The 21,436-nt window shown below is 37.6% G+C and overlaps 1 protein-coding gene across 3 annotated transcripts in view; it reads right to left on the bottom strand.

The window, feature by feature from the left end:
* The window catches only part of ttll7 (tubulin tyrosine ligase-like family, member 7), a 127,841-nt gene that overhangs the window by 34,745 nt on the left and 71,660 nt on the right, over nt 1–21,436 (bottom strand). For all 3 annotated transcript variants that reach the window (XM_048172758.1, XM_048172757.1, XM_048172760.1), the window contains 5 exons: nt 21,291–21,385; nt 18,685–18,832; nt 17,879–17,952; nt 9,294–9,429; nt 855–941 (listed from right to left, as the gene is read on the bottom strand). In XM_048172758.1, coding sequence (XP_048028715.1) covers nt 855–941; nt 9,294–9,429; nt 17,879–17,952; nt 18,685–18,832; nt 21,291–21,385 — 540 coding nt within the window. The remainder of the gene's footprint in view (nt 1–854; nt 942–9,293; nt 9,430–17,878; nt 17,953–18,684; nt 18,833–21,290; nt 21,386–21,436) is intronic.

Here is a 21,436-nt window from a genome sequence, read left to right as displayed (position 1 = left end):
CCCTTGTCTAATGCCTTTTATAATGTTGGGAACATCATGGGCTGGCATTATGCAAATATTGGGGCGTTCACCCCGACTGTTACATAACAGTCGGTGTTATGTTGAGATTCGCCTGTTCTTCCGGAGGTCGTTTTAAACAAATGAGATTTATATAAGAAGGAGGAAACGATGGGGTTTGAGACTCACTGTATGTCTTTTCCATGTACTGAACTCTTGTTATTTAACTATGCCAAGGTAAATTCAATTTTTGAATCAAGGGCACCTTTAAATTCTGAGATTAGATTATACAAATTCAAAAGCAGTAACTACTTGTTTTGTGAAGTTATGAATTGGTTGCTTAAGACTGTGATCTGTCCAGTAACAGACAGTGCTCAAATGCATTCAGATTAAGAGAAAACTGGACACGAAAAATGATATAAACTCAATCAAAACACTACATTTTCAGTTCCCATGTTGGTGTAGTTATTGCCAATGTTGGGCGGTCAGTGTTAAGTCAGTGTGATTTCACCAATCAGAGAACCATGAGAGCAATAAGAACTGTGGTAAAGGAGATCAGCAGCGACCACCGATTCCCATGAATCATTGCAAATGACGTAATCGAGTTAGTCTCCCAATGTTATCAAACTACTTATATTTTGCAGTAAACTAAGTACCTGATTGATTTTCACCGTACTTCACTCTTCTTTTCATAATTGATAGTATTGTGCTATTATGCCATTTTGCATTTAATTTATGTCACACATAATCATGATGGGACATCTATATAATATATGTATATGTTGGCAAATGTAATTGCTTTAAGTTTCTTTACATTGAGAAAGTGAGGTTATCCACATACACTTGTGACTACATACCTTAGGTCCTTTTTGTTTAGAGGTTTTTCCCATCAGTTTCTCATCATCCAGTTCACACTGCTCCAGGAGGTCTAGGATATCTTCCTCCTGCAGAACAAGTCACCAACAAAAGCATAAGATAGTCTTTGTTTTTAACATATAAACTTTTCTTGTCTCTATGAACACGTTTTTGCACCTCACAAGTGATTTCAATGAATGTCAGAAGAAAATAAGGGAAGTCCAAGTTACTCAAATACATGGTTTGAAGAACTGCTTTGATTGAACGTTTGATTGTTTTAATACTCTGAAACATTCCCTGAAGTAACTGTATATTACTATAGGCCCTATCATACACCCGGTGCAATGCGGCGCCAGGCATGGCGCAAGTGTTTTTGCTAGTTTCAGACTGACACAGTTATCATTTTCATGTCCTGTGCCACGCTGTTTAAATAGCAAATGCATTTGCACCCATTTGTGTTGAAAACAAGGTGTGTTCAGGCACATTGTTGGCGTGTTGCTATTTTGAGACAACTGAAAACGACTACGCCATTGACCAACAAAACCTGGTCTAAAGTCAAAGGCGCAATATTTGTTTTGTTATTTAAAGGGCGCGTTAGTAATATGCGCCTATAGGCGGGTACACGCGTATACACTCTGCTTATTACACACACACAGGAACTTAAAGCAAACTTACAGCAGCACACAAACATGGCAAATATTAAAAATATTATTATTGTGTGCATAAAGATAAAAATGCTTTGGTGGAATCTGGCTTTTCCTGTAGATGGATCCGTTTTCTCACTAGAGAAGCGTTCAGTTTTTCCACTTGCAAATTCCGCCATGTAAATAGCGAATCCACCATGGTGCGAGCGCAACTGGCTTTTAAAAGTAATGGGAGATGAGACTCTGATTGGTTTATTGCACATTACGCCCAAAACACATCCATTACTCATTAAGAGAATACGGACAACCCTTTTAGACCATGTGCCGGGAGCACTGACCATTTTTCCTGTCCTTAAACTAGCAAAGGTGGATTCGGTCACGCCCTAAGCGCACTTGTGCTGTGCGCTTTAGACCATGCGCTTAGATCGTTAAAATATGGCCCTATGTGTTGATATACTGTTAATTATTTTTAACAATCAAAATCAGTCAGTTTACATTTTGATCATATATTGATCATTTTTAACCAAATATTTACTGTAAAATTTATATTTTTAAATCAAATACTTTAGATGAAATAATGGATGCTCTGACTGACCCTTCTGAAGCGATACTATATTAAATACATAAATATCAAGATCAAATATCACCAAAAGGCTTGAAAACAATCAACATACGAACTGTTTTGGATATATCACATGCCAACTCATATTATTAGTATGAAATCAGCAAAAAATAAAATAAAATAAAAAAATAAATACACAAAAATGTAATTTCAGTGAGGCCTCTACATTCCAAAATATTTTAAACCCATTATTATCTTGTCCAAACTATAAGTAATCAAATTGAGTAATTTCTGGGGAAAAAATCCTAAATCAAAACAGAACTTTGCATGACACCTAAACAATTTCTTGGCATAAATCAAAGCCATGTGTTCAGCCCGAGTTCAGGAATCCATCTGGAATCATTCCTTCATTCCTTCTGGTCTTCATTCCTTCTTACAAGTCACTGTATCTGAACCACACTTTGAGTTTAACACATCATAATCTATGCAGCATTTCTTCTTGTCATTTCTTTCAAATAAAGCACTCTGTTGTTGACTTTGAAGCATAGGTTCACTGCAACTGCTCAGTTCACATGAGAAAAGTCTCTAAAATTACAGTTCCCTGGTATTACTAATCACACATTACTAAATCCTGACTAAATTCATTTTCCATTACATTTTATGAATTAAAACCAATGATACAGGCAAGCAACACCAGTTAATTTAAAACACTGTAAAACTCATTATCAGTATGATTCAGTATGATTAATAATACTGATTCCAATGATAGTGTAACACTTTCCATAAAAAAGTTCCAATAATTCCAGCGGTCTTTAAAATGATGTATTCCTCTTCCACAACAGTTGCACATTCACACTGTCTGTTCCTGAAGCTGCCTGCAGATCCCTTGATGACACCCTGGAGTTCTTTTAAGTCATCCTGAAACATCTTGAGTTCTGCTCTTGGGATGAATGGTGTGACAGACCAGCCTGGACAGATTGCCAGTGGTCTGAAACCATTATTTGTAGATTACCTACAATAGTGGACTTAAAATATCTTGGAAATGGCTTTAAATCCCTTCCCAGGCTCATAAGCCTCTACGACATTCCTTCTAGGGGGGTTGGTGGGGGGCTCAGGCAGTTCTTTTGATATTGGCATGACGTACTCCAACGCTTATGACCAAACCAGACCAGTTTATTGAGGTTTACATAAGGTTAGCCTTACTATTTGATGAACTAATTAGCACTTTATTCTAACTAATTGGTGCATTTAATTAGGTACGTGATATAGTCATACAGTGCTTAGCGTAAATGAGTACACCTCCTTTGAAAAGTAACATTTTAAACAATATCTCAATGAACACAAAAACTATTTCCAAAATGTTGACAAGACTAAGTTTTAAATAACATCTGTTTAACTTATAACATGAAAGTAATGTTAATAATATAACTTAGATTACACATTTTTCAGTTTTACTCAAATTAGGCTGATGCAAAAATGAGTACACCCCACAACAAAAACTACTACATCTAGTACTTTGTATGGTTTCCATGATTTTTAATGACAGCACCAAGTCTTCTAGGCATGGAATGAACAAGTTGGCAACATTTTGCAACATTTTTTTTTTTCCACTCTTCAAGAATGACCTCTTTTAGAGACTGGATGCTGGATGGAGAGTGATACTCAACTTGTCTCTTCAGAATTCCCCATAGGTGTTTGATTGGGTTCAGATCAGGACCCACTGAATCACTTTCACCTTGTTCTTCTTCAGAAATCCAACAGTGGCCTTAGATGTGTTTAGGATCATTGTCATGTTGGAAAAGTGCATGACGACCAAGGGCATGGAGTGATGGTAGCATCTTCTCTTTCAGTATAGAGCAGTACATCTGTGAATTCATGATGCCATCAATGAAATGCAGCTCCCCGACACCAGCAGCACTCATGCAGCCCCACACAAGGACACTGCCACCACCATGTTTCACTGTAGGCACCATGCATTTTTCTTTGTATTCTTCACCTTTGCAACACCATACAGTTTTGAAGCCATCAGTTCCAAAAACATTAATCTTGGTCTCATCACTCCAGAGTATAGAGTCCCAGTAGTCTTCATCTTTGTCAGCATAGGCCCTGGCAAACTCTAGGTGGGCTTTTTTGTGCCTGGGCTTTAGGAGAGGTTTCTTTTGTGGACGGCGCCCATGCATTCTATTCCTCTGCAGTGTACGCCGTATTGTGTCATGGGAAATAGTCACCCCAGTTTGGCTTTCTACTTCTTTAGATAACTGCAGTGAACTTGCATGCCAATTTTCTTCAACCCTTCTCATCAGAAGACGCTCCTGTCGAGGTGTTAACTTCCGTGGACAACCTGGACGTCACTGTGAGATGGTTGCAGTTCTATCTTTTTTAAATTTTTGGACCACTTTTGCTACAGTATTCTGACTGATAAGTAAAGCTTGCTAATCTTCACCTTTCTGGCATAAAGAAATTATTTTCTTTCTCAGGTCTTGTGACATTTATTTTCCATGTGGTGCCATTGCTGACAGCATGAAATGGGAAGGGGTTTTAACACCATTTTATAGTCAACTCTCTGCTGGACACCTGTGTAATGAATAATTAGACTCACCTCTGGTTGAATTCTTGTTAAATTATACATTTGTAGTCTAAAATTTTGCTTTGACTCTCAGTGGGGTGTACTCATTTTTGCATCACCCTAATTTGAGTAAAACTGACAATTTTGTTCTCTAAGTTATATTATTAACCTCACTTTCATGTTATAAGTTAAACAGATGTTATATAAAACTTAGTCTTGTCAACATTTTGGAAATAGTTTATGTGTTCATTGAGATATTGTTTAAAATGTTACTTTTCAAAGGGGGTGTACTCATTTACACTGATCACTGTATATTCCAAGTATCATTTGATAAATATATTTTCTTTTATCTATTAATAATCTGTATGCCCTATTATGTAGCACCTCTTATGTAACATTTTTCAACTTTAATAGAGACTTTTTCTACCCTTTTCTTCATTACTAACTCAAGATGATTATACCACCTTGACAATTTTAATTTATATATATATATATATAAAAAAAAAGTATTCAGAAACATGTTCATCAAAGAAGAGATATTTTCAATTTAAAGTCATTCTTATTTTAATTTTTATTTAATAACATCAAAAATAACTTCCAAATTCAGTGTATAAAAAATATCTTAGTAATTTTACATGAGAGATATTATTAGGCTTCAAATCCCAAACTAAATTTTACTCTAAAAAACGGCCTTAGTGCCTGTCAACTGGTTCATACAAATAAATGCAGCCAAACAAAACAAGATTGGATAATGACAGAAGTTCAGATGAGAAAAGGGCAAGTGTGCAGTTGTATAAACAAACAATAAATGCATTTTGGTGAGGATTGAATCATCACAGTCTCAACAATTTGATCAATAATGTTCTGAATCTTTTGAAAGTTTTTTTTTTTCTTTTCTTTTTTTCATTTTGTGTGTGTGTGTGTGTTTCATGGACTCTGATGTTTCTCCATTACAAATGTTGCATGCTTTTCAAGCAGAAACATTATCCCAGCAGTAACTCAATAAGCCAGGCATTGATCTGTTGTTCTGTTTCAGATGGAGAGAGATTTTAAGTGCATTAAACTCAGTTCTTTTGCTCATCGCCGCCTTGTTCTCTAAATTCAGAGTATGACTTATTGTTCAGGCAGTAGGTGAAGAGAAAAAAGGGCCACAATAAGCCAACACTCTGATTGCAGGTGATTTGTCAATATTTGCCAGTGTTGCTACCGTTAAATGTGAAATTAGTTTTTGTTACCTTGATTTGGGTTGATTTTGGGTAAAATATTGAGGGTAAATTAAACATTAATAAAATATTTTCTGATTGTATGTGTTTATTAAGTGAAATAATTATATTATTTTCACATTTTAATTTTAATATTATTTTAATAAATTAAAAATATATTAGGATTATAATATAAAAGGCCCCCTTGGAAGTTAGCCAAGGCCCCCTGGTTGAGAACTACTGCACTAGAGTAATAAATAAATTATTAAAAGTACAGTTTACACAAAAAATTAAATTCTGTCATCATTGACTTACCCTCGTGTTGTTTCTAACCCATAAGACTTCAGTTCATCTTCAGAACACAAAGATTTGTTCAATATTGTCTCCTAATTTTGGTCATTGAAAGTCCACACAACCAAAATGCATCAGAAAGAACAAAAAAAGACATTGAAATGTAATGCATTTCAATGGAACGATTTAATCCAACCTCACTGATGACAGAATTTTCATTTTTCATGAACTATCCCTTTAAGTCCATGCATTTATCTAATGACATACAATATCTTTAGACATTATGCTACTAGAATTGATCATAATGTTATACTTGGATATGTCTGTAAACATGAGAAACCCTGATCTGACAATCCCTGATATCTAGATCATTTTATTAACAAAAGTAGTATAATATTTGTGACAAGCAGGACGGGGCGAGAGCCGTGAGGGAACGGTGCACGGCCGGTGACGTGATTGCTGAAGAGCGTCACCTGCTCTTGGCACGGTCTCGTATCTCTCATGGAGGAGCTCCGGAAGAATAAATGGAGAAGCGACAACAGTGAAGGACGAGAGAGGACCAGGCCTGGATGTTATGTTATGTTTAATTATGCTTGTGTGGCCGGCAGTCGGCCGTTAGAGACTTTCGTTTTGTTGTTTGTTTATTTTATATATTAAAGTTTTACAATATTAAATTACTAACAATTTTTAGTGACATCATTAAGATTTTCATTACCATTCTCCACCCTCTCTGTGATCCTTAAATTGACCATTTTTTTGCTGCTGTGCTTCTAAGATGTAAAAGCTTCTTTGCATGTGAAATGAGAAGCAATGCTTTGCTGCGAGCTGTGAACTGTAAGCTTGCTTTCGGGTCCAGTATAGTTTGTGCTGCCCTTGCTGCCTGCTGCATCTTTCAAAAGCAGCCTTTTTGCACCGACTGCATTACATTGTGACAGCTAAAAACAATTCTGAAATGTGCATTTTATAACATTAAAACCCGGCTGAAATAATCAGGGTTATTAAAAATAATAATGAGCGTACCCTTAGGAATATGCAGGGCGACAAGAGCAACACACAGACTTTCCCACAGTTCATTCTTGTTAATAGTTTTTCTAGTTTTAGGAATAATAGACATAGCATTTATCCTGCTTTCTCCTTTCAGTGAACAGCTCTTAAAATAACATTTTTTCTTAGTATGAAGAACATTTTAATAATCTAATCTAATCTGTTGACATGTAAATTTGACCAGTTATTGTAATCCAGTGATTCTGGAACAAGCCACTTTTGTAGCAACAGTAAAGAGTAATGTGATTACTGTTTAGACAGAGTGAGTACATTAGTGAAGTATTCCCATGAAAAAAAAGTAGTAATTAGTAATACTAATGACTTATTTTGAGCAACACCCCCAACTCTCTGTGAATTTGTGAGGATTAGACAGGCCCTAGACTAATGTTACATGCTCAGAGTTGCTAAAAGACTAAAGCTATAACAATACATATTCACACTGACAGACAAGAAGGTCAAAGACCACATGGCAGTGGCACAAACTCAGGCTCTTGAATCTTGCCCAAATAAGCCAGACACTAGCTCCATAGGAAACGGCTCACACACTCCCCTGCCACATCAACGACTCAAAACTACAACCTGCCTAACAACCATCTCCATTCAAACTCATCCCAAAGCCAGATTTCAGATTCCATCGATGTGTGTTATGAGGACGGAACCCTTCCAACAATATGCCACATTCATATGCATGGGTACAAAGATACGGCCTTGAAAATCCCTGTAAAATGAACATCCAGAGGTTTCAGAGAGGTTGTGCAGCACAATAATGAACTCCATCTGAATAGAAAATTTGAGAGCAGAGGCTTTCATAAAAAAAAAGAAAAAATGCTCAGAAATGCAGTGGGACAATTTTTATATAAGGCTAATAAAGCTTTTAATATTAGAATATTTGGTAACACTTTACAATAAGGTTCATTTGTTAACATTAGTTAACATATTAACTAACATGAACTAACTATGAGCAATACATTTGTTACTGTATTTGTTAATGTTAGTTAATAAAAATACAGCTGTCCATTGTCCAATACAGTTGTTGTTCATGTTAGTTCACACTTGATTTTAATAATGCATTAGTAAATGTTGAAATTAACATTAACAAAGATTAATAAATGCTGTAGAATTGCAGTTCATTATTAGTTCATGTTAACTAATGTAGTTAACTATGAACCTTATTGTAAAGTGTTACTGGATATTTATTACCATAATTTCACAAAATAATGTATTTAGTCAAATGCTGCCATTCATGCTTAGATCAATTATATAATTTTATTTTTTTTTTTTTTTGTATTAAATCATTAATAATGTCAACGTAATTGAGATCCATACTGAATCCTCGTTCTGAAAATAACTCCAACATCATATCTCACAATCGTAACTGACTTTATACTTTATAAATGACTTTATATTTCGCAACTGTATTTTTATATATCGCAGTTGCGAATTTCTCTGCAATATTTTATTCTATTTCTACTTTATACTTCACAATGTGACTATTTCTTATTTTAAACTTTAACTTTTCATGATTAGCTTTTTTATTTTTATTTTTACTCTGAAGCTTCTGTGTATGTTTGCTTGTAATTTGCTGTATAAAGTGCAATTTTCTAAAAAAAAAATCTTTTTTTAGCTTGTAGTGTCGCCAACTACTTTTTCACACAAAAGCTAGCTTCATTATAGCTAAACAACTTTAAATTATGAATAGCTGGTAGTTTTAGAAGCAACAGTTTCAAAATAGCTTTTCCAACACTGTATATATGCATGGCTCAGTCAATGGCCCTGTTTTATTATGTGCCAGGCAAAGAAAAAAAATCAAATCAAATCAAATCTCATCGCTTAGAAAAGTAATAGCACATCTCTCCTCAACTTAGCCACATGATTTGAGGTATCATTCATGTCTGTAGCAAAATGGATTGTTTAAATCCCTAACCCTTTGAATGAGCAATAGTAATACTGATGGTTGCCTTGAAACGGCAATAATGAAAAACAGATGGCCACAAAAAGAGTTAGGAAGTAAAATACTCTTCCACATATCTCATTTCAAATGCAAAAGGGCAAGTAGTAGGAAGTAGTTGTAGGGTGGAAGAGAAAGAGGGGAAAAGAGCAAAAGATTGTTGAGTTGCGTCTCAGGTACATGCCTTCATTCGTTTCAGTGGATTATTCATTTCCTTTTGAAGTGAAGCTGCTCGCCCAGCGAGGAATGTCTGAAAGGCAGCTGAAAGGAGACTCTCATATTTCTCCAAGAGCAGCTTGTCATCTGGGGGGTAAATACGCCTGTACAGAGAGAGGGAGAGGGAGAGAAAGAGTTTTATCTGATTATCTGATTTAGCGGCCTGGTCTGCCTGCTTTTCTAATCACTTAAACAAACCTCAATCGCTCTTTTCACACATGCATTTGTCCATTAATGCTGTGTATATACTAATGATTAATAAACTTGTCTTTATATTAGACGTTAAGACTAAACAAAAGCCAGAGACGTGTAAACCTTTGTCTATATCTGTGTGATGGATCTTCAGATCAGCGCCATATTTGGGTGTGTATATAATCAAAACCAGCAACTGGCTTTGCTTCAGGACCCAGATTTTACATTAGACATCAGATGGCGACTCATTATAATGCCAAAATTGTGTTAAAAAAAAAAAAAAAAATATATATATATATATATATATATATATATATAGTTAACGTTAGTTAATGCACTATTTATTAATGCAGTGTTTATTAATATTTTAATCTTTTTTAACATTAGTTAATAAAAATACATCTTTTTATTTTTGGTTCATATAAATAAATGCTTTAAAGTATTAGTCAGTTGTTAGTTCACGTTAACTAATGTATTTATCTAATGAAACCTTATTATAAAGTGAAACATATCACCATGAATTAGAAACAATTTAAATTCTGTGTAAACATAAACAACATCATAAGTGTGATTTACCAGTTTAAATTGAACAAACAACAAGCTAAACATTGTATTAGTATTAGACAGTTTGATTGGACAGCCTTTGATGTCAGCCACAAAATATATGGGTGGTGTTTTCCCTCCCTTATAAATGTTGTTATGCAAGGCATAACATAGAGACCATAAGATGATGTTGTACCATCCTAAATAAGCCTGTTTATTCTGCTATCACAACATGATTATATCATTAGTTGATTTTTTTATTTGCATTTGCATTTAGAAACATTGTTCCTCCCTTTTTTTAAAAAAAAACAGACTGACCCACCATTTGAGAACCACTGATCAAAATAATGAGTGCCTCAATCTAAATAAACAGCGAAGGTGGAGCGAGCGACACGTTTTACCTCCCATATTTCCACATTTCCGTCTAATAAACTAACACTCTTGGCGTGTGACATTTAAAACGGCTCTTTTGGATTCCGGCTTCAATGTAATCAAAAGCTCAAGTAATGTAAATGTTCAGATCAGATGATAAACCGCCCCAAATCCATTAAGAGCTACAAGCACGATGGACAAACTTATGTGGGAGAAGTAATCTAGTAAGAGTAAGTGGGCTTAGTCTTCAGCATATGGCATGCTGAAATCTGGGTCTGACCCACAAACCTCAAACACTTTTTTTCATGTTTCAGCATCTTTTGGGGTGTTTTTATTTAGAGTTGAACAGAACAGCAGTTACGCGCATAAACATAAAATGACCTATTTAGGAAAAGGCATTCGTTTCGTATTCCTCCTCTGAGGCTCTGACGTGGAGGCTCCGTATTAAGGAGCGATTTGTTGCAATTACGAAGTGACTCATTGTATGAAAAATGCAGCATATGCTAAATGGTGCAGTTTCACTATGAAGAAGCTACTCTACCTCTACAGTAAATACAAAGGGTTAGTTGAGATGCATGTGTAAAGAGGTCAAGTTAATCAAATCTTAATGGTAGGTCTTCGTTAGACAGATTTTGGTGTCTAAATCTGAATGTAACAAATGACAAGAGTAATACAATGCAAGAAGCTTTTGGCTTCTGAGGAATTTGGCTTCTTTACAAAACATTAGTAGTCATTAAAGGAGTGACTTGGAGTTGTTTTATGTTCTGCAGTAAGCAATCTCCTTGTGTGACAAGAATATATAAAATACTGACAACTTTTGTTCCTTCTACACCAGGCCTCTCAAACTTATGGAAGCTTGTTTCCGCAACGTAAATAATAAATAAAAAAAGGTAATTACCACTTTTTATCTAACAAGTCTGACTTTTTCCAGAACTGCGTGATATAAATTGGCAATTCTGAGTTATAAATTATATATATATATATATATATATATATATATATATATAAATTCACAATTACAAAAGAATTTAAAAGATAATTGCGACTTTTTTCTCACAATTGTGAGTTTACACCTCGCAATTCTTACTTTTTTCCTCAGAATTACAATATATAAACTTGCAATTACCAGTTATAAAGTCAGAATTGTGAGATATAAACTCGAAATTCTGAGAAAAAAGTCACTTTGCGAGATAAAAAGTTGCAATTATCTTTTAAGTAGTGCTGTCAAAATTAGCGCATTAACACATGCAATTATATTTATAAGTTTAACACGTTAAAAATAAAAATAATGCAATCAATGCAGCATTATTTTTTCCATCATAATTTGGCTAGCATTACATTTTATGATCAAGCTCTTATTCACGCAAATGCTTTAAACCATTTAAGTGCCACAAGACAAATGAGAATGCGCTGTATGTGAATGTTGTGCCTGTGTGACACACGCGACTCGTATGCGCAGAATCAAGTTTTCTTTTGAGCTTCAACAAACAATAAGACAGTTACTGCCAAAATGACTGTTTTGTCAAGTATCCTCATAAGAGCAGTCAGCAACACTTTATAATAACTGCACGCTATGAAGCATTAGTTAAGCATAGTAAATAGTTAATTCATCACTTACAAAGCATTAATAGACATTACTAAGCAGTTTATAAATACAGCTATAATTGCTTTATTCTTGATTTAAAGCATTTATTAACACACTAAGTAACTAATACTATATGTCTAAATAATAAGATGCATAAATGTACATTTAAATATTTTATTAATCATTTACTTACACTTCCTAAATTATCTTATGAACCACTGACAACTCCTAAATAACTGGTTTGTGAATAATGTAATACATAATTTAGAAATGATAAATTGATCATTAATAAAGTAAGAAAATGCAATTATTATACTCATTATAGATATGCTTATAAATCAAAAATAAAGCATTTATAGCTGTATTTATAAACGGCTTACTAATGTCTATTAATGTTTAATAAATGATGAATTGACTATTTACTAATGCTTAACTAATGCTTCATAGTGTGAGTTATTCTAAAGTGTTACCAAGCAGTCTTAAATCAGTTAAATAACATCTTAAATTTAACATCTTGCTTAGTTGGGGACACTTGACATTTGACTTGACATTTGATATTCAACAGTATTCTTGACATTTATTCAACAGTGCTTTGATCTGCCTGCATTGACACTATTCTTGAAGAGCTGCTGTGCAGCAAAAACTATGTACCAGTTATCAATGTAAAGCTGCTTTGATACAATCTGCATTGTAAAAAGTGCTATATAAATAAAGGTGACTTGACTTGACTTGACTTGACTTGACTTAAATGAAAGAGTTCTAAGAAAATGAGATGCATGTCAGATCCGGCAGCGGCAAGTCTTAAAGTCACAGCAGCGTAATAAACCAGTTACTGTGATGTCTGTCATTACTGTTAATCAAAGAACAAAGGTAACACAGAAAAGTATAGCATTAATAAGGATTAATCTATATTTCATTTATAATTTATGCAGTGAAGAATATAAAGTGTTTGATAACTTTATTCTATTTCTGTATATTTCAAATATACAGAAATTGAGTAAAGTAAATATGGGTAAATATGACATTTATTATAATGGGTTTATGGGAAGATTGTTTTAAGTTCACTTATATTAAAAGCTGTTATTTTTAAAAATCCTAATAAATGTTGAAATTGATAGCTTTCAGTTCCCTTTCAGTCGGTCACGTTCGACATACGTCAGAACTGACAGACGAATTGGGGATCACTTTGAGAGCCCAATCTGCTTCGAGTGTAAACTAAACGAGCCAATGGACACTGGCATGCGAACTTTGCATCAGACGCTCCGCCCCCCTGTGCGGGTATAAATAGGAAGCGGATGCCTTGCATATTTGCTTTTCGCTTCGGAGCCGAGCAGTTCTACTGTTCCTGCGCTGCAATCTCTCTGAGAGTGTTTCTACGAGCTACTGCTCTTCGGGGAAGGAGCCTCTTTGATTGGTGTTGGTGTGATGGCTCTTTCAGTGGTGGTTGCGATCTCTCAAGAGCATTTAAAACAGTTGTTTTCACAGCTCTTAAGACTGTTGCACCTTTAATGAGTTTTGCTGTTCATTTAGCCTGAAAGAGGTTGCCCCTTTAATGAGTGAGTGCACACAGTGGGCTGCACTAAATTCCTGCTGTTGTGCCGTGACTATTCCCCTGTTTGCTTCAACACCAGAAGAGAGCTAAATTTCCCTAAAAGAGCTTACACGGGTGTGACACTGCGTCTTTTTAAAGACGTCTTTCACCCATATGTTTCTGGATGCAGTCATTTCCTGTCCTCATTGATGGCCACGGTCACTGTTTCATATGCCTGGGCATAAAGATGCTGTAACTGCGTTCGTGGGTGGTTTATGTTCTCTCATGAGAACATGACCACGCCAGCAGATTTTTCATCTTGCCTTTCTTGTAAGGGCTTGAGCGCATTGTTCGGCACTCTAGATGCGCGGTCGAGACTCGAGTGCCTCAAATGAGTTCCTTCGCCTATTCCCCGATCGATCTAGTTCTTCTTCTGGTGGCCACCAGCAAAGGGTTATTTTGGCTAATAAGCCTTGGTGACCTGAGGATTACAGTGGGGCTTTTTCCCCACTCCTCTATCGCATTACAAGCATGCTGAGACCACGTTTGTGGGTGGTTTATGTTCTCTCATGAAAGCATGACCACGTCGGTGTGTTGGGGCTTGAGCGCTCAGCGCGGCATGTGCCGTCAAGTCTGACGGCTACGTTAACTGTTTCACATGCCTGGCAGCTTCTGGATGGGATTGCTGGTCCTTCTAATAGGGGACCTAGTGTTTCATTCGGGGCTCCAGCGGAGGATCAGATGTCAATCGCTACATCGGAGAGAGGCCTGTTATGCTCTGGAAATGAAAATGTAAGGGTACTGTAAGGGTATGGATGCAATGCGAAAATCACCTTGCCTGTCCCCGTGCCTTTTTTCCCGGATGTGCATGGAAAACTTTGCAGTATGGAGCCATATTGGCGCCAAAATATGGAAAGCCAAAAGTGCAAAAATCTGCATAAAAAGTTTTTCCTCTCTCACTTGTCCGCTCTCCCTTGTTGTTGGGGCTGGAGTGCTATTGGCAGGCTGCCTCTGCCCTGCATGCGTTGGCCAGCCTGAAGCACTCATAATGCACAAGGGTAGTTCTGAGCTGGGGTTGAGCTGTGCACAGTGACTAACCGTGACTAATGTCACAGCGCAGGCCCTCAGCCAGACAATGTCCATCTTAGTGGTCCAGAAGCACCCTGGCTAATCCTTGCAGAGTTGTGAGACATTGCCAAATTACGCTTTCTCGATGCTCCCATCTCACGAGGTGGACTTTTTCAGCGACACTGTCGAGGATTGTGCCCAGCAGTTCTTGGTCCAGTAGCAGGTTGAGGTAGTCAAGATCTTGCCTCGCTACTCTCGTCCCCTTCTTCACAAGAAGGTGAGGATGACAGCGTGCGACGCAATGCTTCACTGTTGTCGTTTCTCTTCAATCACCAGCGAACAGCAGCGTGCGGTTTGAGAACATGACCAAACCTTCTCACGCACCCTCTGTCCCACCATGGAGCCAGGTCAGTGTTGCACCACACACTTAGCCGGGGGCCACCCCAGTGCCTCTCGAGTTGGGTCCCTGCCCTCCACCTCGCTGCCCCACCGCAGGAGCATTCCCCAGCCAGTCCCACTGGCTCATTTAGACAGCAGAATTGGCTACGTGATTCAGTTCGCCCGGTGCCCTCCCAAGTTCCAGTTCCCCCACTACGAGGCGCCTCTATGCATTGAAATGGAACCTATTCATTAAATGGTGCTCATCCCACCAGGAAGACCCCTGAAGATGTCCAGACAGAGTCGTGCTTTCCTTCCTGCAAGAGGGGTTGGAGGGAAGGCTGTCTCCCTCTACCCTGAAGGTGTATACTGCCGCAATAGCCGCACATCATTATGCAGTCAAAGGTGAGTCTATAGGAAAGTATGACCTGATCTTCAGGTTCCTCAGAGGTGCGAAAAAGTTAAATCCCCCTCATCCTACCTCAGTACCCTCTTGGGACTTGTCTCTGGTGCTCACAGCACTACAGAGGTCTCCCTTTGAATCTTTGCAGTCAGCTGAGTTAAAGTATGTCATTGAAGACAGTACTCCTGACTGCATTAGCTTCCATCAAGAGGGTAGGGGACCTGCAATCATTTTCGGTCTACAAATCATGCCTAGAATTTGGGCCAGCCAACTCTTACGTTGTCCTGAGACATCCTAAATATGTGTCCTACCACTTCCTACAGGGACCAGGTGGTGAACCTCCAAGCGCTGCCCTTAGAGGAGGCAGACCCAGCCCTGGCTTTTGTCTGTCCTGTATGCACTCTGTGGTTATATGTGGACAGAACGCAAAGCTTAGGACCTCAGACCAGTTCTTCGTCTGTTACGGAGGCCAGCAGAAGGGAAAGGCTGTCTCCAAGCAGAGATTAACCCACTGGATAGTGGATGCAACTGTCTTGACGTGCCTACCCCAAGATGTGCCTTGCCTGTTCGGGTTGCGAGCACACTCAATTAGAAATGTTGCTTCCTCCTGGGTGCTGGCTCAAGGCACCTCACTGACAGAGATATGTAGAGCTGTGGGCTGGGCGACACCTAACGCGTTTCTTGCATATTTTATGTACTCTACTCCTCTCATTGTTGTACAACACTTTGGTCGGCCCTGGCCGTTTTTAAATGTGCTTTAGGAATAAACTGAACTTGAACTTGAACTTGAACATTCACTAGATTCTATAGCCTTTGTGTAGAGCCGGTATCTTCCCGTATACTCGCGCTGAGTGGCCACTAGCACGAGGGACCAGCTCTAAGTGTGGGGTTGCAATGCTACTCCTGACTACTGGGCCGGATACGTGCATCTATTTGCTCCAGTAGAGTTCCCCAGAAATGGCTAACCCTGTTGAGTTCCTCCGTCACCCCCGGCAGTCAGACATGGAGGAGTCTGAGTAGGAGGAGTAGGCTGGGTGTCCATATGTAGTGATCCCATATGTGTATTCTTCCATGGCACGGCTACCCTGTTTGGCTGGCCAGTGTCTTTCCCTCGACAGAGCCTGCTCTGTCATCTCTGATGGTGTTATTTCTCCCCTAGAACTAGGCTGGAACCACCCCATAGACTTCTATATGTTGTACTACCCTGCTTGGCTAGTGCATATGTGTAACTTCCACATTTCACCTCCCTACGAGCAGGATGTGGCTTCCGCAGCATTCCTTTCCCCTAGAAGGACACGCTTTCCAGCATTATCCAATAGTAACACTGAGTGGGACTTGCGGAACAGCAGTGACTGACCTTCTCTGCTTAGAGCACTGATTTCCGCTCCAAGACTTGGGAGTGGACCAGGAGGCTCAAGCAAAGCACTGGAAGGGCCAGCGACAGTGGCAGTTAATAGATATCCACAATTTGTCAGTCAGTTCTAACGTACGTCGAACATGACCAACTGAATAGGGAATATCTCGTTACGTATTTAACCCTCGTTCACTGAAAGAGGGAACAGAAATGTACGTCCCGTCGTATTTATACCCGCATGGTGGGGCAGAGCATCGGATGCAAAGTCCGCATGCCAATGTCCATTGGCTCGTTTAGTTTACACTTGAAGTAGATTAGTCTCTCAAAGCGATCCCCAATTAGTCAATTTGTCAGTTCAGACGTACATCTCTCAGAGTAACTGAGAAATTATTACAATAAATAAAAAAAAAATCTCCATTGTTTTTAATTACAATTAATCACAATTAATTACAGAAAAAAATATGTGATTACTTAGTTATTTTTTAATAGATTGACAGCACTACTTTTAAATTGTTTTATTCCGGGGCAGAAACAAGCTTCCATACAAACTACAGGTCATGAGTGAGGAAGACAATATATTGCAAATATATTGCCATTTTTCGTTAATCCTGACTATAATTTGTTGTGGCCTTGAGTAAATTAATGAATGGATTGATTAATTAATTAAGTAATTGATTAATTAACAAATGGTATTCAGTTTTATTAATTTTAAATTTTTCACATGGCTTTTAGTTGGATGCAACATAGCACAAGTGTAAATGCAAATCCTGCAAATAAAATTAGACATGGCCTTTAATATTGATACCTCTCTCTCTCTCCCTATATATATATATATTGTTTATTTTTATACCAATCACTGAACAGCACATATGGAAGCATCTTTATAATCAGATTGTTCCCCAAACACTGGATTCAGACATGCCTTGGTGCCTTACTATCATATTTTTCTGCCTACGAAGGCAGAATTGTTTTAGTTTTAAAAACAACCTTAGTCCTTGCTTTGTCCTCACACGAGAGCCTAAGAAATTGCTTCATACTGTTACATATCCCAAACCAAGCCACAAGAGACCCCACAGGTGTAAGCGAACATTCTTACAGGATAACAATCGTCAAAGCGGCTTCCCTACCTGTAGTTCCCCAGGTGCCGCTTTTCGTGCTCGTCCCTGGAGACCTGCTTGCGGACTTGGGCCAGTCTTTCTTTCTGAAAGCACAACACAAGTGAATAAGTGGTGAAAAGTAGGAAGAATGACAAAGAAATAATGCTGTTTCTGCTGGTGCTATCCTGCAGTGTAATTTAGCCACCCAAAACCGAATAACAATGTCACCGAATGACTCTTTTCCCATATTACGAGGCACCTTAATGAAGTCTGAGAGTTAGCAGGCGCATATAACAGTCTCTCCTCTACACTTGTTAATACAGGGGGCCCATTCATAATTCATATAGATTTAACTCCCACTGTACTATTTTAATACATCAAAAACTATAATTGTGGAAAGGTCAGCTGGTCAATTTGCAGTGGCGCAGCAGGGTGTCTTCTATAATAGTCACTGATCTCTGCTAAATGCTGGTACAGGCATATTCGCTCAGCCCCCAATCCCCAAATCTCACTCCTCTTTTGCGTCTAGCTTTGCCCTTTGAAAATACCACCTACCTGCAGTCATCTCAACCTCATTCATCTCTTCATATAATAAAAGTTGATCAAAAGACCAATCAAGGACTGGTGCACAAAGCTCCTTCTACTTACTCTGAAAACATGCTTTGTCTGTATGCCTGCATTTTGAAATATGAATACTTATATTATATCTTATATATATTATATATATATAAGATTCAAGTCTGGAGCCATGGCTCTGACATCAAAACATTATTTTGCTTCATAACTTAAACATGACCTAATAAAACGTTGCTTTCTAACAGCTGAATGGGTCGCACCAGTTCCTCTCTCCTGCGCTCAAGTAGGTGACGTTGTTTCTCCCATTCCGATGATCCAGCCGTCAGTTTCCGCGTGGATCCCTGTCCATACAGCCGTCGCTGGGCTTCCGCTTTCTGCTGGGCCAGATTCCGTCGTTTATCACTCGCTCTGCGTAGAAGGGGGAAAAAAAAAAAATCAGGAAATGTTCAAGTAATAGCACTCAAAGTAGCCCAAACTCCCAGCCGAAATCCTGACAGACTCCGAGACTCCATACATCACTCGACTTGACAGCATTCAGCACTTCAAGATTTCATCGCTCACTGGCCCTTCAAATTTGCTGTTGTAAGTGGCCACTCAGGGTCAGTGGGCTCCTAAGTCACTGGGGAACCCTCTCGTTTTATTGATACGACTTTCACACTCCTGAGTTCTTGTCACTGAGTTATTGGTTTTGTCTTGCCACTGCTGGGGAAATAACACAGGAGTCGCTTTGATATGTTACTGGTAAGAACTCAGCTGGATAAGTTGGGACACAGTAAACGTCTGTGGAGACTTCCAAGAAAATCACTGCGGCAGAATGGTAGCAATGCATCCTTGAAATCTGATCCACTGCTGTATTGAGTTTGTCTGCTCTTGTTTCCTACTCTAGGACCATTGTTGGGCCACTCTGGTATATTTAGTACAAAGGGTGGACCTGGGATTTGAAGGCCAGGTCTACGGTAATCAATCAGCGGATACCCTGCATACTGACATACAACTATACATTCACAGATGTACACAGGCAGTCAGTCACACAAATTTAAAAAGTATGCACAAGCAAACATTCACAACATACAAACACACACATAAACATAAAGGCATATAAAGTCATAAAAAAAAAACAAAAAAACATTATGATTTATCCTTCAGTTTAAAAAAAAAAATACCCACAGTATTTACAGTAAACAAATGAAATGGTGAAATGCTGGTTAAGTGACTCTCAGTGCAGGTGTGGAGATTAAGTTCATGTGTTCATGCCCTTATATAATGAGACGACAGACACTAAAACACCACAAGCATCTTGTGTGCTTGAGTATATGTATAGACGAAACTTCCCATTCACACAGAGACATGCAAAACATGCAGACTTCATATTTAAATAGCAGTCTTTTTGAGCATTAATATTCACAGACACCAGTGCATATTGCAATTTTTAATCAAGTGTACAGTCCTACTTTTGATATATTCATCCAAAATTGGCCAAATTCCACTTTTTATGACTGGATTCCAGGATTCTGTCCTCTTTTTCCGCATTGTGGAAATCATAGGGCCCTAAATTTATTTCGTGGACACCCTGGCTATGGGGCACCCCTGGTCTAAATCCCTTTTAAGTAGTAGGACTACTTTTTTAGGTGGATTTTATTGTTATAATTTTAAAATAACTACAGCAATTGTATATTTTTAATTTAATGTTTATTATTTATTACTGCTGTATGATTACCCTATGTATGATTTTAAAACTTTCAATTTTTAAAACAAAGCCTTCATTTCATTACTGCCTTTTGATAATAAATTTGTATTAAAACTTCAAAAATAAACATTTCATAGGGCCCTGCTATTGCAAAGATTTTTTTTTTTTTAAATATGTTGTTAAAGTTTGATGAATTAAATTGATTAGCATGTTTCTTGATTATTAAAATTGAAAAACCTGATTTCAAATGGCCCTAAAAATTACATTTTTGGTAAACTTTTAATAAAACTTTTTTTATTACAAGAGAACAAACTGTAGCAAGCATATGCTTAATCACTGTTATAATTAGGAGGGGGTCCTTGGAAATTTTCTCCTTTCTAAGGGGTCCCTGACCCCAAAAATTTTGAGAACCCTGATTTAGAACATTTTAGGCAAAAATATTTTTTTCCCCCAAATATCCTGTTGCTAGAGCTTAACTTCAACCAATAATACTTCTTTAAACTCAAACACAAATACAGTGGTCCCAAACAATTCAAAGCAATTGAGATTTGTTTTTGTTTTTTAAATTGATATCTTGTTCAAAATGAAGGCAAGTATTGTGACATTTTGTGACTGTCAATCCTGAGTTGAGTTTGTCTTTACTTAAGAAACCTGTATGAACTGACTTCATACATCTAATAAAAACCTTGATATCAGTTGCATAAAGGTCACTGCAAAAATAACTCAGTTCTGTGAAAAAAAGAGAGATAGTCCTGATAAAAGGTTGGCTTATCACCATTTGTTTGCAAATGCCACTTGTTTTAATATTTTGTTATGCAAAGCAGTGACTAGATATTTTTAAATGTAGCTTAAGTGTCCAAAAGTGTCCAAATACTTTCTGGGGCCTTCACACTGCAACAGAACATATTGTAAATACTAGAGGTTTTGCACGTAATGTGGTTGCAATAAACAAAAACTCTACAATCCTTTTCATTCTTTTTTTCAAATCAAACAGTAGCAAAAACAAATGCATGAGGACCCATCAGAGAGTTTCAGGTAACTTTTTAGTAGAGATCAAGGAATCAATATTTTGGAAAACACAAACGAATGGTGGATGGCCAACAATGGAGAGTGAGATTTCTGATGAACTCATTCTTTTTCTCTTTCTAATGGGACTCTGGAGAGAGTATTGCTCCATACCTGATGTTGAGCAGTTTCAGAGCATTGAGTAAAACCCCCTTCTTCACGTCGTAATCAATCTTTTGATCTGTCCCAAAACTCGGGGCACGATTGATCTGTAGAGGTAAAAAAGAGAGAAATATTTTTGCTTTCATATTGTTTTCTTC

The sequence above is a fragment of the Megalobrama amblycephala genome, linkage group LG21 (assembly GCF_018812025.1).
Source record: "Megalobrama amblycephala isolate DHTTF-2021 linkage group LG21, ASM1881202v1, whole genome shotgun sequence".
Classification (NCBI taxonomy): Eukaryota; Metazoa; Chordata; class Actinopteri; order Cypriniformes; family Xenocyprididae; genus Megalobrama; species Megalobrama amblycephala.
This window is presented reverse-complemented; position numbering and strand designations above follow the sequence as displayed.